This window comes from Drosophila subobscura, chromosome O, assembly GCF_008121235.1.
Source record: "Drosophila subobscura isolate 14011-0131.10 chromosome O, UCBerk_Dsub_1.0, whole genome shotgun sequence".
In the NCBI taxonomy this organism is placed as follows: domain Eukaryota; kingdom Metazoa; phylum Arthropoda; class Insecta; order Diptera; family Drosophilidae; genus Drosophila; species Drosophila subobscura.
Window position 1 is genome coordinate 1644600 of NC_048533.1, and position 14668 is coordinate 1659267.

At 50.4% G+C, this 14668-nt stretch overlaps 1 protein-coding gene across 2 annotated transcripts; it reads right to left on the minus strand.

Moving 5' to 3' along the window:
- Positions 1-4597: 4597 nt before the first annotated feature.
- Positions 4598-13177, minus strand: LOC117899458 (ecdysone-induced protein 74EF). 2 transcript variants are annotated; one of them, XM_034809470.1, is made up of 4 exons: positions 12165-13177; positions 5939-6333; positions 5393-5908; positions 4598-5317 (listed from the first exon to the last, which is right to left on the minus strand). In XM_034809470.1, exons 1-4 carry the CDS (start codon positions 12976-12978, stop codon positions 4958-4960), a joined length of 2085 nt encoding a protein of 694 aa, XP_034665361.1. In that variant the 5' UTR covers positions 12979-13177; the 3' UTR covers positions 4598-4957. The 2 variants fall into 2 exon arrangements, with proteins under 2 accessions (XP_034665361.1, XP_034665360.1); XM_034809469.1 differs by having other exon boundaries at positions 5393-6333; positions 12165-12978.
- Positions 13178-14668: the final 1491 nt, after the last annotated feature.

The window sequence follows — 14668 nt, forward strand, 5'->3', positions numbered from 1 at the left end:
CACCTCCAGCCACATCAGCATCACCAGCAGTAGGTGCTGCAGTTGCTGCTGCACCAACAGCTCACGAAATAGATGAATGCTTAGGAGATTCTTATCATTTCAGCCAATTTTAGTCCAGCCATCTAGGTAGTGCCAGCCTCTGAGGTCCTCCGATTCCAGCTCCTACCTGTCCGTCGCCGACATTCTGTTGCAAAGCAGAAGATAGACGCGGCGTGGGAGCAGATTTCCGTGCAGAGCTGCGAATCTTTTGAGTTGACAAGTTGTTCCCAGTCCACGTTTTAATGCAAGCAACGATGGTAAAAGCCACCTGATGGTATGGAAATTGCGAGCCGTACTACAATGTACATACGTAGATCACATGGCCTCCATGACAGGCCTTAAGGATCTGCTGCTAAAACACGTCTTGAAGAGGGGGGATTTATCCGGAATTTGGGAATTGGAAATTGATTTCGTTAATGTGTCTTGAAAAGTTTAAAAAATCGACGCACCACGGCGGCGCCACCTCTACAGAGCTCTGTAAGTTCCAAAAATTGACGCTATTCTGTTGATTTTAGGGGCCCAAAATTAGAGGGCTTCGCCTGAAAGTCGGCTATAATAATTCATATCTTTTCGTGACGTCACCTGAAACTACATATTCAAGCTGTTTGCTGTGAAACCTGAAACAGTAATAGAAAATATGTGAATTATATTCATATTCCTTCTAGATACAGTTACCAGAAGATTCCGTAATTCAGCCACAAACTTGGCCCGAACTCTTGTAAACGAGATCCACGAATATAAATGGAAAGGCGAGAGAATCGAAGGGGAGATCTGCATACAGACCACGAGCACCGTCGACGTGGAGAATCCGAAGCGTGTGTCCCTGCTGATTATTGCAGTGAGCATTGGAGGTGGGGCTCCGAGCCAATATGGGACTGCAAGCACTGCAGACACTGCCATTGCCTCTTACATTGAACCACAGCCTGTATTATTAACTAGGACCAAGGACCCAATCTGAAATTGTTTGAAAATTGTTTCAAAAAGTAATAATTTAATTAGACCCGGCACTCGAAGAGTAAGTAGAGAAATATTTTATTTAATCAGCATCAATAGCCGAGTCGATATAGCCATGTCTATCTGTCCGCCCGTCTGTAAGTCCGTCTGGACGAGCGTCTGGGTATCCGAGACTACAAAAGCCACAGCAACCGTATCGAGATTGCTCTGACATCACGCTTTTACAAGTGTATTTCAATATTTCGCCCCGCCCCACAGGTCCTGACACTCCAAGGGCGAGACTCTGCTGTATCCACAAAATTTAAGATAAGATAAAACGAGAAGGGACGCTTGTGAGACGCTTCTTATGCGTCACAACTTTTATACCCGGCACTCGGCACTACATCTGTACCTAAACGGTTTTTTTTCAAATTTTAAATTTTACATTTTTTCTACATCTTTCATCGAAATCTACATCGTAGATCTAGATGTAGCTCGATCCTTTAGCTCGCCACCCTCCCCTATAGACACAGTCTGCAGAGGCACTGCAGAGGCAGAGGCCGCTTACTACACGAAGCAGAGTGTGGATGAGAGAAGTTCAAAAAACAAACATAAGCTGCGGGACGGGGTGGGTTTATCCACTGCAAATTCATTTCTTCATTCTGGCTATAATATTGATCCAATCTGATCCCAATTCGGTGATCTGATAGATATGTGTGAGCATACAGAAATCTGGGTGCAAAATTTGGTGGCTCTAGGTTTTATAGTCTCTGAGATCCAGGCGCTTATAAGGACGGACAGACGGACGGACGGACAGACAGACATGGCTCAATCGACGCGGCTATTGATGCTGGTCAAGAATATACATACTTTAGGGGTCGGGAACGTTTCCTTCCGTGCGTTACATAAAACCGTTATTCCCCACAAAGTACCGGGTATAAAAATACAAAAATGTTTTGTGGCAAATTGTTTGGAAATTCCAAATACTCACCGGTGGTACGAGTTTTCTCAGCTACTGTCTCTGCTCTTCCTGGGACAAAAGCCCGAAGACTGCGCATCTCGGGAAATGTGGGGAACATTATGAACATGGCATGGAATACTAAATATAAATTAAATTTATTACTCAGCTGTACTCACTGCTGAGGTGTACTCTTTGGCTCAAGTAAAATTATGTTCAATGAAAGTGTGATCATTGGCGACCGAAGACACCACATACAAATCTACATCTCTGTAACAGATTTGAGATGACAACGTGAAAAACATATCACTATCATGGTCTGAGCAGCCACTGAGTGGAAGTATGGTGACATGACTATTTGACTGTTTCCATTGAGAAGAGGTGCGATTCAATGTAAGCCGCATAGACCAAGCTAATCCAGTCTCCGTTGGTCAAGACTGGAGTGCCAAGTGCTGGTCCGCGTGCCCCCCTCCTTCTTGGTTCTTAGCGGCCAAGCCGCACTGTTTCGCTATGTGACTGTGTAAAGAATTCCACTCTGCGACCGGATTGTCCGCATTCCACAGATTCAATCGAACAGTTCGTCTCCACACATAGAGAGAGAGAAGCACGCACACAGGTCCACACAAAAGACCAAATTAACAGCTATACAGAAAAGTATCTACGGGTTGATCAATAAACAAACCGCAATCCAAGGCCAGGCCCAGTGCTGGCTGCAGTCTAGGCTACTTCGGCATCGGCTTCGGCTTCGGCCTCGGCTTCGGCTTCCACTCCATTCCACACTCACACATTCTTGCAGGCGGGCAGACACGAGTAGATAGCATAGTCGACAACTAGTTTCACGGGCTGGCTGGCGAAGGGGTGGATATGAGTCTGCAGAAGCCCAAGAGGTGGACGAGAGAGGCCTGCCCCACAACATCCTCTCGAACGTCCAAAACGGCTTTCGTGAGCGCGGAAGGTGCATTTTTTGGACACACTCGAACCCGTGCAGTTGCAGGTGTTCTGCATCTCCTCTTCAAAGATTTGTCGCTCTCAGTCAGCACTGGTAATTTCGTAGATTTGTGGGGTTTCAGCTGCCGCATACGTGAGATGTGCCCAGAGTGCATATCTCACAGCTTTTTCGTAGTACAGCAAATTAGCTCACATTGTACTGAGAACGATTGGCTGACTAACTGTGAGATAAAAGAATGGCTTGGCTCCGTGGCAAATGTTTCCTTTATTTGATTACAATTCAGTCGGGTGTTGGTGCAAGCCATGGGGCTGGAAATGTTGGTGGGAAATGTTGGCGGCCTGTTCGCGTTTGGCAATTTGCCTGCTTGACCAGCTGGCCATTTTGGCTGCGGCTACCAGTAAAACTGGAAACGGAATGCTGCATTTTCTCGTTTCATAAAATGTGGAATTTCCATAAAGCCTGTGTGCCGCTGACACACAGAGGGACTCAGGCGCGTACCCGTACCTGAATGACTCTGGCTCGGAGCGAAGATTGGCCGCAGATATGTACTTATGCTCGTGTCTGCATTACGCAATGCGTGATCGGGGACGAGACCAGAGACCAGAGACCAGAGACCACACCAGACCAGACCCACACATATCACACAGACACCGCCAAAGTTAGAGGAGCGGACACAGCAGCTCCCTTCTTGCCCGGCCACTCGATCTCTCTTCTGAAATTCGCAGTAAATTCCGCACCTGCTGACATTAGGTAATGCCGCTTGTTGAGCTGAGAGGAAGCCCAGCCCGCCCGTTCACATTGTAAGATCTTTGACCAGCCCTTGGGGGTCAGTGGAAGTGAAACTGCAAGTGAAATCGTTGGTTGGATAGCAAAAATTCTCTCATATGGTACAATTGAGGTACAAATTAAGATCACACGAAACCCATGAAAACTCCTTGGGCCGCCTGGGATGGAGCTCTGCTTTCCTGCTTCGACGGATATGGGGGAATTATGGAGTCTCTGCTTCTATTAGACGCCTGCACACTTGGCCAATGGCAGCGACATTCCACAAAATAATCTTTTTCAAGTCTCACGGCATTCGTATGCAAATCGTTCGTTGAGGCGCATTTGCATGCAGAGGGCATGGCACACATATTCGTACATATGTATTTATGTATGTACATACATATATGAATGTGGCATGCATGATGGCTGTACAACTTTGGCTGGGACTCACGACTGGCAGTGTCTAGGCCCAAGCCCAGAGCCAAGTCGGGACGGCATTCTTCGCTAGCTGTGGGAGGCCGGATCGATTCCACCCTCGAGCTGGCTCCGCTTCTGCCGCGGAGCTCGATGCCAATCAATCCATGTCGAGCACTGCATTCCAGCATTCTAACTGACGCCTGGGTGTGCCAGGATAGCCACTGGACTCCACAGAGGGAGAGGCAAAGATCGCTTTGGGTTTCCGTTAACAAGACGTTATTTATATTTATTGTAAATATTGAAATGTATTCGAATATATGTATGTGGGCATATGCAAGTATATGGATAGTTGCGCTGTTTCTTGGCCCTATTTTACGACTCTAATATGGACAGACAACATGCTGGAGAGCCCACTCTTCAGGGTAAGAAGTCCTCCAATCGCAAATCCCCAATCTCCACTCGATAGAATATTGTACATTTTTGTTGTGATCGATCGATCGTTCGACGACAGTTGTCAGAAGTTATTTGATCGTTTGTTCATTTGTTCATCCGGCCGGTTCATCCAAGCGTATTCTATTATGTATTCTACTTGCTGTGTTATGTATTATGAATTATGGTGGTTCAAGTACGAAGTACAGCGCTGTACAGCCATGTACAATGTATGAATGGTTAGCCGCTAGCGGATTTACTTAAAGTATAAACCTAATAAGGCACACATATTCATTGATTATGTTGGATTCAGTGTCGGAATTCTCAGGACATCTGAATGCTGCTTGTTGCTGGAGGAGGTTGGCGGGGGCAGCTTCGATGGTTCCCTTTCTAATTTGACCAGCATCGCTAAACGTTGTCTAATTCTATGTACATGTCCCATGCACTTTGTCCTAGTCGCCCATCTCCTATCTTCGTGGCTTGCCGAAGCTACTCGATGGCCCCAGGGGCCCGTATATGGCATGCGGATGTGGATGCTGATGCGGATGCTGATGCGGATGTGGGGCGTGCGCGTGTGGATGCGGATGTTGTCCGGGACCTCCGCCATTCGTCATCGTCATGGCGGCCTGCTTGCGCTGCAGAGTGCTCGGACCCATCTGTCGTTCGCCCTCGTTCAGGTCCAGGCCCGCCACCATTTGGGCGATCTCGCGCTCCTTCTTCATGTCCGGGGGATTGAACTGCAGGCTGGCCAACGAGCCGTGGCTGCGGCTGCGGTGCTCCTGACGGATGGAATAGCTGAAGGCCCGCTCGTTCAGGTGGCCCTTGCGCTGCAACGAAAGACTTACTTGAATCACGGCATATGGGGAGACCCATCGATGGGACCCAGAGGCTGAGGCACTTACCTTGTAGATTCCAGTGCCTCCCGGCGACGGTGACTCGGCCCCCGAGTTGCCAGAGTCATCCAGGCCGTTGCCCATCGACGCCGCCATTTTTCGGCTAGACATTCCCAGCGGTCGCGGCTCCCCAATCATCGATTGAGCCATCTGCGGAGGAGGGACGCCGCCCATCGCCTGCTGCTGGTGGTAGGCGTAGATTGGGGGCACTATGGGCATGCCGACGGGGACTCCACCTCCCCCTCCCCCTCCCCCGCTCTTCTTGTCCTTCTTCTTCTTTTTGCTGGTCGAGCGCGACGGCTGCAGTGTCGCGTACTGCTGCGGCATCATGACCGGAATTTGAAGGGGGGGCATGCCGCCCATGTGCTGGTGTGCCGCATGGTGCATCTGCATGTGGTGCTGGTGGCTAAGCTGCGCCTGCGGGTGGTGGACCATGTGACTGGGCGGCGGTGGACCCGGGGGGAAGCCCCGATGACTGATGGTGTGATAGCGGGCAGAGTGCGAGTGCGGCCCATGTCCGTGGCCCTGTCCCTGCCCGTGTCCGTGTCCGTGTCCGGAGACGGGGCCGTAGATGACGCTGCCGGGACCGGCGGAGCTCGGGAGGCCAGAGCGGTGCATGGCGGCAGGGTGCATAGGCTTCGGCCTGATGAGGGTGCCCGACAGGCTCTGGCTTCCGCTGGACTTGGACGACTTCTTGTCGCGCTTCTGCTTGCGCTCCTCCTTGACTGGGGGCGGAGCCACATCGATGGGGGCGCTCATCTGACGTGCCCGCAGCGGCCTGCCCAATGTGGAGGTGTTGCCGGTGTACACTTCGTAAGGACTCTCAGCGGGCCCGATGCTGTCCAGCTGGTCCTGTGACCCACTCCACACCTTGTGGTTCTCGTCGCCATTGTACAGCGAAGCGTCGCCATCATCCCCTGTCACATTCAGGTCGGCGCTGCTCCCATAAACTGCAACAAAACCAAAATAACAGAAATGTAAACTTATGTACATACTTTATACTTTAAAATGATTGCTTTTGTTGCCATTGATACTCTTCTGTCGAGTAAATTGCCAATGAAAGAGCCGCTTTGTACGACTTCGCTCTACCTTGATGGCCGATGGATGCTGAACGCTGAACGCTGAATGCTGCACGCTACTTGGCGATTGATATTCATTGAGGGATTCGACCAAGGCGCGAGAAACCTTGTCGCCTTTCGAGCTGAGCAGCTGCCGTTGAAGGCGAACCGCTGATTCACGGGCCAAACACAGAGCAGAGGGTGGGGTGGAGTGGAGGTAGATGGAGAGGGAGAGGCAGAGGGAGAGGGAGAGTGGTGGAGCAGTGGAGCAGTGGAATACAAATCAGCCAAAAATACTGGCAATTAGCTGAGCGCGTCTAATCCAAGTGAATGGAAACAGGCCAAGAGCACGGAGTGCCGCTGTGGCAGAAGTGCGAGTATTCAAATGGACAACTGGTCGAGGCGAGTGCGATCGACTCTGGCATTTCTTGGCCGCCGCTTGGCTATCGTTCAGTTGAGCAACCTACTCGACGCGCACACTCGCACAGAGACAACTGTGCATGTACATACATACATACATACATACATACATACATACATACATACATACATACATACATACATACGTACATATACAGTTGTCCGCAGTTGTCGATGTCGCAGTTCTGCATCGTATTTTGGCCACGGCGGCGGCAACGGTTTTGTAATAAATAACGGTAATTTAATAACTTGAACGTGGCTACACCTGCAGCCGTCTGCCCCCCACCCCAGCACACACCCAGCACAATTCGGTCCACTGTCAGTGGCAGTCCCAGTCCCAGTCCGAGTCCCAGAGCCAACCAGTCCCCCGATCGTCTGGGGGACCCAGCCCCTGCACCGCAGACCCACTCCCCCCCTCACTCTGCCCACCTCCGTTCGGTAAACGACAAACCGACGAGTCACCTTGCGACGAGCGTATTTCGCCCCTCACTTTGCGCTGCCTTTGTACCAGCCATGCCATGCCATAATTTCTTTTCTTTTCTTTTCTTTTCTGTCCGTGTTGTGTGTGCTTTCGGCTTTTCTTGCTTTTCGCAGGCCTTTCTGCTCAGCGGCTTGATTGCCTCATACACACACGCCCTGAGGTATATTGACCCTAGTCGCCTTCTGGCTTGTGGCCGACTAAATTGGAGTTAACTCCTAGTCCACAATTATGAGAGGAACACTGGCATGATGCAAGTCCATTCGGGCTAGCCCTGGATTTTCGGGAAGTTCGACTGGAGCCATTTCTCTTCGGTGGGTAATGGCAGTTTAATCTGCGTAAGTTGTGGCGGAAGTGCGAAAGTTAATTACTTTTACAGCCAGTCCCGCGCTGTCCCGGAGAGGCGATGTTCAATCATTTCCCATTTTGAGCGCTCCTGTTTGGATTTTCTTTGTTCGGGGCTGTGGCGCGAAAATGTTTCAAAAACCTGGCTCTATCTTATGTCATAATCGTGGAAGTAGCTCCGGCTAAAAGTAAAATTGCGACTCGACTCTCACTTGCGAGTGTTTCAGTGGAGAGTGGCCTGTGCTCATGCGTGCGTGAACATCGTAAGTATTTCCACGCTGCACTGCGATGGGAAAGACGAAGGTGTGGGCATCGGATGCGGACTTGGATTCGGATTCGGCGAGAACCGGCCGCCGATAGATAGATGGATGGAAAAGGCAACTCGAGTCGAAATATCACGTATCCAAAGTTCGCCAAAACACACACTGGATGGCTGGCATTTAGCCGAGCCTCTCAAATTCCAGCCACTCGGTCGGGCGGAAGAGGAGTGGCAACAGCAGCAACGGCAACAGCAGCCACTGCGCCTTTCGTTGGTGGAGTGCCGAGGCGAGCAAGTCGAGTTTTCCTTCCATTTTCCATTATTGCCTTTGCAGATCTGTGGGCTCGAACCCAAAGTCGCAGCTGCAGAGCGAAATCTAGGCCGAGCAAACCAGCGTGGAATGCCAGACGAATGACTAACAGCAGCAGCGCACTCTGAGACCCAAGCTCCAAGCCCCAAGACTCTGGTATCGGTATCTGCAGTGGTGTGCACAAGCACGGAGTGTCTTTGCCCTGATTCAAAAACACAGTAATGGAACATCGGAATCCCAGAAGACATAAATGAATGGATGAATGGATGCACACTCGGACGAGTACTTTCGCTTCGAGAGGTTACTTTCGACACGAACTGTCTTCCGCCAACTTTTCTTATGATCGCATTAAAAGTAGCGACTGTAAATTCAAGCACATTCCATCCAAATTAAAATAATTATGCAAAGTGGCAGTGCCGTGCATGAGCTACTTAATCGTCATCATAAATATGCCCCTCCATACTTTTATGTATGTATGTACATATGTATGTATGTATGTATGTATGTATGTATGTACATTCATAAACTCGTATATCTTACCTCAATTGTCAACGACAATGCCTTCACAGAGAGGTGGAGAGAGGCTCCAAGAGAAACCACGATTTCAGAGGGGAAATGCAAGTGGGTCAAGCATGAGATGCTCGTGGTACGAGCATGTGCGGATGGAGCCGAGATTACTGCCAAATCTGATGGATATAATCGAGTTTCGATCAAAGGCACCTCGGAAGAGACTGCAGCTACAGCCACAAGACAATGTTGCAAAGTGGCCAGGCCAAGTGGCCGGCAGTTGCATGCAAGCGAGTCATTCAACTGCAACTGGATTTCGGTTAATGTGTCCCGCCGTCTTTGTTGCTTCCCCTCTGGCTCTGCTATGTACTGCTATTTGCCCCATCCCCTTCCCCTTCCCCTGCCCCATCCCTCCTTACAGCCACTTTGCATAATAATAATGCAACAGCAGCCAGCAACCAGAGCAGAGATCGTTTGCCAGATGGATGCAGACGCTGATCGCAATGGCCGCGCAGAAATATTGCATCGCCAGCGGAAGCTGGTCTCTCTCTCTCTCTCTCTCTCTCTCTTAGAAGAAACAGCAACAGCAGTAACAGGTTGCATCCAAAAATGAACCTGCTCTTGTCATGGTTAGGTAGCTGAAGCCAGCGACACTTTCAAGCCTCCTGGAAACGGAAATGCAGTTTGTTGAGGAGCCCGCCACAGGAATCGCATTGAGCGCCACCCAGCGCTCTCTTCAGGGCTGAGATTTGTAGCCAGATGTAGCCAATGGAAATGCTTTTCCCATCTGTATAAAAAGAAAACTCCAGAAAAACTCTTGCATTGTAGATTAATGATTTGTTCTAGCTCTACATATTGGACCTGACAGCGGCCTGCAGCAGCAGCAAACTTGTTTGCTGGCTGATATTTGCCACCAAAATGTGACCACGGATCTTTCGTCAGAGCCACCTGCAAATGATTTGGATCAACAGAGAGCGGCTCGGAGCTGTTTGCCTGCGGATTGTCAATGGACCTGACAGACTGCCTCTAATTGGCAGGGGGAAGTGGCACTCAGCACTCAGCACTCAGCACGCTTTCTTGCCATTAAAATCCATTGGAATCGGTCTGGCTAATTAGCACGATCCACTGCAAGTGTCGCTCTAATGAAAGCAAAACGCAATTTCCTGACATTCCCACCTCGATCCGATGTGATCCGACCCAATGCGACCCGAAGAGAGCCGACCTCGTTCCGTTCCAGTCACAAAGATCTCGACAGCCAGCGGCAAATTAAAAATGTTAATGAATAGAAAATCGTACACCTGAGCACAGACGCTTTACTCTCGTACTCGTGCAGGGGATTTCGGAGATGGAGATGAGCGTGTTCCACGGTGGATTTGATCATTTCTCGACTTAAGTTTCACTCAGAGACTCACACATTGACGTGCTGTGACGACCCTCTCGCGACTTCCATTATATACATATATGTATACATATGTATGTATGTACATACATATGTATGTACATACATACATAGCCAGGAAGGCAGGTTTCACACCGATCGCAGCGAATGGCTCATGAAAGCGGGGCCCAAGGGGAGCTAGATGCTCATAAGAAAATAGCGAGCCCTAGCCGAAAACGTTCTCACGAGCTCATCTCGATTTACGTACTCACCCCATGCCCCTGCCCCTGCCCCATGCCCCTGCCCCATGCTCCATGCCCCGGCCACCTATTCAAACTCCAGCGGCTGCGTTGGCGGCACCAATGTCGGCGACCGCTAATCTGCACGCGACCACAGCTCCGTTCCCAATGAGCCATCAGCCCCAGTCTGCCACTCAACTTTGCCGCACCGGCAATACATCATGTCGCGTCCACGTTCTCGGGGAGCCACGTCCAACGTGCCAGAGAGTGGCCCAAAGAGTTGTGCTGTGAGAGAGCTGTGAGAACCATGCAAAAGCAAACAAACGTCTCGGAATGGGCTATCATTAATTAGCGGACCGTTTGCTGCAAGTCTCTTGATTTGGTTTTGATGAAGATGCGAAAGACCGAGCAGCTATCACGTGAATAAAGTCACACTCATAATGACTCCTTCCACTTGGCTTGGGATTACGAATAACCATCGATTGCACACACATAAGTACATGTTTATGTACACGTAGTAATTATTTATAATGTTGTTAATACTCAAATTCCAATGAGAGGAAGGAAATGCGCGCTTTAAGTACACTTCCGCCGATTTAACCAATTGAAAATCCAGTTGAGCTAATGGGACTACAAGTGGCCGATGGAGGATTCAATCAAGCTTGTAGATTCATTATCTGGTGAAAATATATTGTTAGTATTCATCCAGGGGAGACAGACTGAGATAGGCAGATCGCCGATAATGATTGTCATATTTTCTGCTTTCTATATGCAAACACACCGAGACGAGTATGCGATGTCGTGTATACATGGAAATTAACGACTAGGGAGTGGGATTTTGGTATTAGCCAAGTCAAAGTCGAAAGCGAAATTCGGCTAATTCGAATGCCAAGCGATCGCGCTTGTTTGCATTCGCGGCAGTCGGAGATGTGCTAGGGGAAACTCAGACACGAGGCAGAGACAGACACAGAGACAGACACAGAGACAGAGACAGAGTCAGGGGCAGAGCTGCTTTCCTCAGTTTCAGCAATTTACATGGTAATTATCATAACTTTGCAATAGCCGAGCCAACGGAGAATGGGGCTCGGAGAAACAACAGAGTCGTAAACCGGTGAGTTTTTACCTTCTTCATATGTCCGGCTTCTGTCCGCGAAGCTGGCCTGTCCGTATGTCCGTATGTCTGTTGTCAGTCTGTTTGTCTGGTCGCCATCGTTGAAATTTAAATGAGTGGAAAGTGTTTGGGTCGCAGCGAAACACCCGATAAGTGTTTCTCTCTCTTGCCAGACTTCGCAGTCGTCACCAGAGCTATTGTCGTTCGCGTCATCGTTTCACCATCCATCGCGGACAGTCTCTGTTTCTGTTTCTGTTTCAGTTTCTGTCTATGGGATGGGCTCTGCTCTCGCCAGAGACATGGGTTCGTTCCGGCCGTCCAGCAACGGAATGCCTGGACTGCACCCAAGTACTCCCAGCGAGTCAATACATACTGGTCTGGCCAACAATTTGTATGTTTCCAACAACGTTAAAGGTGTGTCCGACTACCTGTCCGCCTGCCTGGACCTACACACATACACATGTGTGTGTGTGTGTGTCTGTACCAACTACGTTCAAGTTGAGGCTCATCTCTGAGCCGAGAGCCCCCGAAGGTGGAGCAGGGGCGTCGTCACATGCCAACAATTAGCATTTGCAACTGTACCGCTTAACTGTATGCCACAGCATGCAACGCCACAGCGTTGTCGCAAGCGGACGGGACAAAAGACTTTTGCAGCAAACGCGAGCGGACTACTTACAGTTCTTGACGGAGGTGTAGCCCTCCGCGGCACTGCCAGTGCTGCCACCGTTCATGCCAAGTGCGGATCCATTGGGGGCATGTCCGTTCGATGCGCGCCCCAGGCTGTTGAGCGTTGTTGTACTGCCGGCACGAGACCGCCAGCCGCCCTGGGCGGCGAGGGACAGATGATGGCTTCCGTGCCCGTTTCCACTTCCATTTCCATTTCCATTTCCGTTGGCCAGATCGCCGTTGGACTTGCTGCCTGTGGCACTCTTAACGGTGCCGTAGACGCTGCTGCCTCCTCCGCCCGCCGTGCTGCCCGTCTCCAGCTGGCGGGCATACGAGTTGTCGGCATAGGCGTGGAAGCAGCACCTGACTAGAGCGTTGGCCGCAGCCTCCCGCTTGCAGATGAACACGTGGCACTCGAGCACCTTGATGCCAGTGGTGCGGCGCAGGATCGCGGCAAAGATGGGCGGATGCTGGGCGCGCGGCATGCGGGCGAATGGCGAGTCCAGGGGCAGGAACTTCGGCTCCGGATGCGAGTTGCCGCGCTCGGGAATGAGAACCTGCCGCACGGCTGCGCAGTAGTGGAGCGACTCGATTGGGAAGAAGCGCGTGATCTGCTTGAGGTTCTCGTCCACATTCTCCAGCAGAATGCCGTTCGACCAGACGCTCAGCCAGCTGTCGATGCCCTTGGCGCCCACCGCCCCCTCCGAGGGGTAGAGGCTGCGCAGCGGCTCCTGAATGCCCTGGAGCCCATCCTTGCTCTGGCGCGGCACCGCGCTGCCCAAATAGAGCACGCGGCAGCGGCAGATGGGCGTGGAGTCGCCCATTCTCAGCACTATTTGGGAGATTTCCAGTGGCGTGGCGAGAACAAAGGTCCGTCCCGAAGAACCCAACCGCAACCGGAGTGGCTTACGTTGCGATCGCTACGTAGCTGAGCTTCGAGCTGGCTGTCGATGGCAGCAGAGAGCAGTGTTGGAGACGGAGGCGGAGACGGAGACGGAGACCGAACCCGAACCCGAACAATGTGGATTTTCTGGTTTTGCTCTCTTTGTTAGCCAACACACTGTTGTGTGTTTGTATGTGCGTTGTTGTGCGGTGTGTGTGTGCGTGTGTGAGTGAGTTCGTTCTAAACTTTTCGCTGATGTAAGCGGGTATTTCTTGCGCACCGCACTCACAGATTCACAGGCTCACAGACACAGACACAGCCACACGGGCACACAATATCGGGGCAACACCAACACTCGCGGCGGCACACGCACACTCGTCCATAGCGGTGTGTGCTGAAAGAGGCGGCACAAACTCACACACACAGGCCAGCCCTGGGCTTGGCTTTTATTTTCTTTTCTTTTCAATTATATTCTCGTTCCCGAAATTGGCTCTGAGAATTCGTAATGCGTTTGTTTCACTTCGAATAAGTTGTCTAGCTTCAGCTGCAGCTCCAACTGCAACTCCAACTGCAACTCCAACTCCAGGCACACACTCGCGTACACGCGAAACACACACACTCACTGGAGACTGGAGACTAGAGACTGGAGACACTCGAGATTGAGACTCGCTTACACTGTACGAGCACGGAGTAGAGTCGGTCGCTCAATCAAGGCAAAAAACAAACATGGCGTCATGGGATTCTGATTTTCAGGTTTCCGTTTTGCATTCACTCTGCGTATTTATAGATCTTTTCAGCCGATGAATGCTAATGAGGTGTGCTGTAGCCCAATGTCTGCTGACTCGTTGGCCCTCTTGGCTTAGCTCGGATCGGATCTCTTGAGACTTTGGATCGTCGACCGCTTGGAACTTGTACACGCGACCGTGTCTCACTGAGGAATGAATCGCGATCTGACGCCGCTGTCTCAGTCTGGCCGAAGTCGCTCGACGCCGACGATCGCCTCTCTCCAGTCAGACCTGAGCAGAGCCAAAATACCTGTTTCTTTCTGAGCAGGTAGTATGTGTACAATGTCTGCGCTCTCTTCTCGCAGCACAACTTTGAAAGGAGGATTTGTTTGAGGGTGAGCCAAGAAAAATGGTCTGTGGTATAGCTACCTAATGGATAGCACGCAAATAATTAATACATCCCCTAATTCCGCGAATAATTTGCCTGAGTGGCAGCTGGGACGGCCTCGGCGACAAATGAATATACAATCTTCATGGTCTACCTGTATCTAACTTTGTCAATAATGTCCGCGGTATCTGTTTATCTATCTGCTCTCTCTTTTTGTAAGACTTACTTCGACACAGAATTGGAAAAACAAAACATGGCTTTTTAATTACACCAAGGACCTTTGCGTGGTACTTATGAAGATTTGTATCTATTTGTATCTATCTTGTATCTAGAATACAAGACGGTTCATTGGCAAAGCATACATCCCACCCTTAGCTACAGATCCGTGTTTAGCTCCTGAAATAACTTAAATATTCTGGGTTGAATATTTCTTTAAATTGAAGTTCCTGAAGTTATAAACAATTACTAATCCAGCGCAGTACCAACAAACAGCAGCAACGCCACCACCGACATCGGCT

What these genes read in the sequence shown, in the direction of transcription:
- LOC117899458 (XM_034809469.1), bottom strand. Translation starts at nt 12,978, where the DNA reads ATGGGCGACTCCACGCCCATCTGCCGCTGCCGCGTGCTCTATTTGGGC. An exon ending in CTACACCTCCGTCAAGAACT is followed by an intron (nt 6,334 to 12,164) that starts GTAAGTAGTCCG and finishes GTTTTGTTGCAG; the next exon opens with TTTATGGGAGCAGCGCCGAC. An exon ending in GAGGCACTGGAATCTACAAG is followed by an intron (nt 5,318 to 5,392) that starts GTAAGTGCCTCA and finishes CTTTCGTTGCAG; the next exon opens with CGCAAGGGCCACCTGAACGA.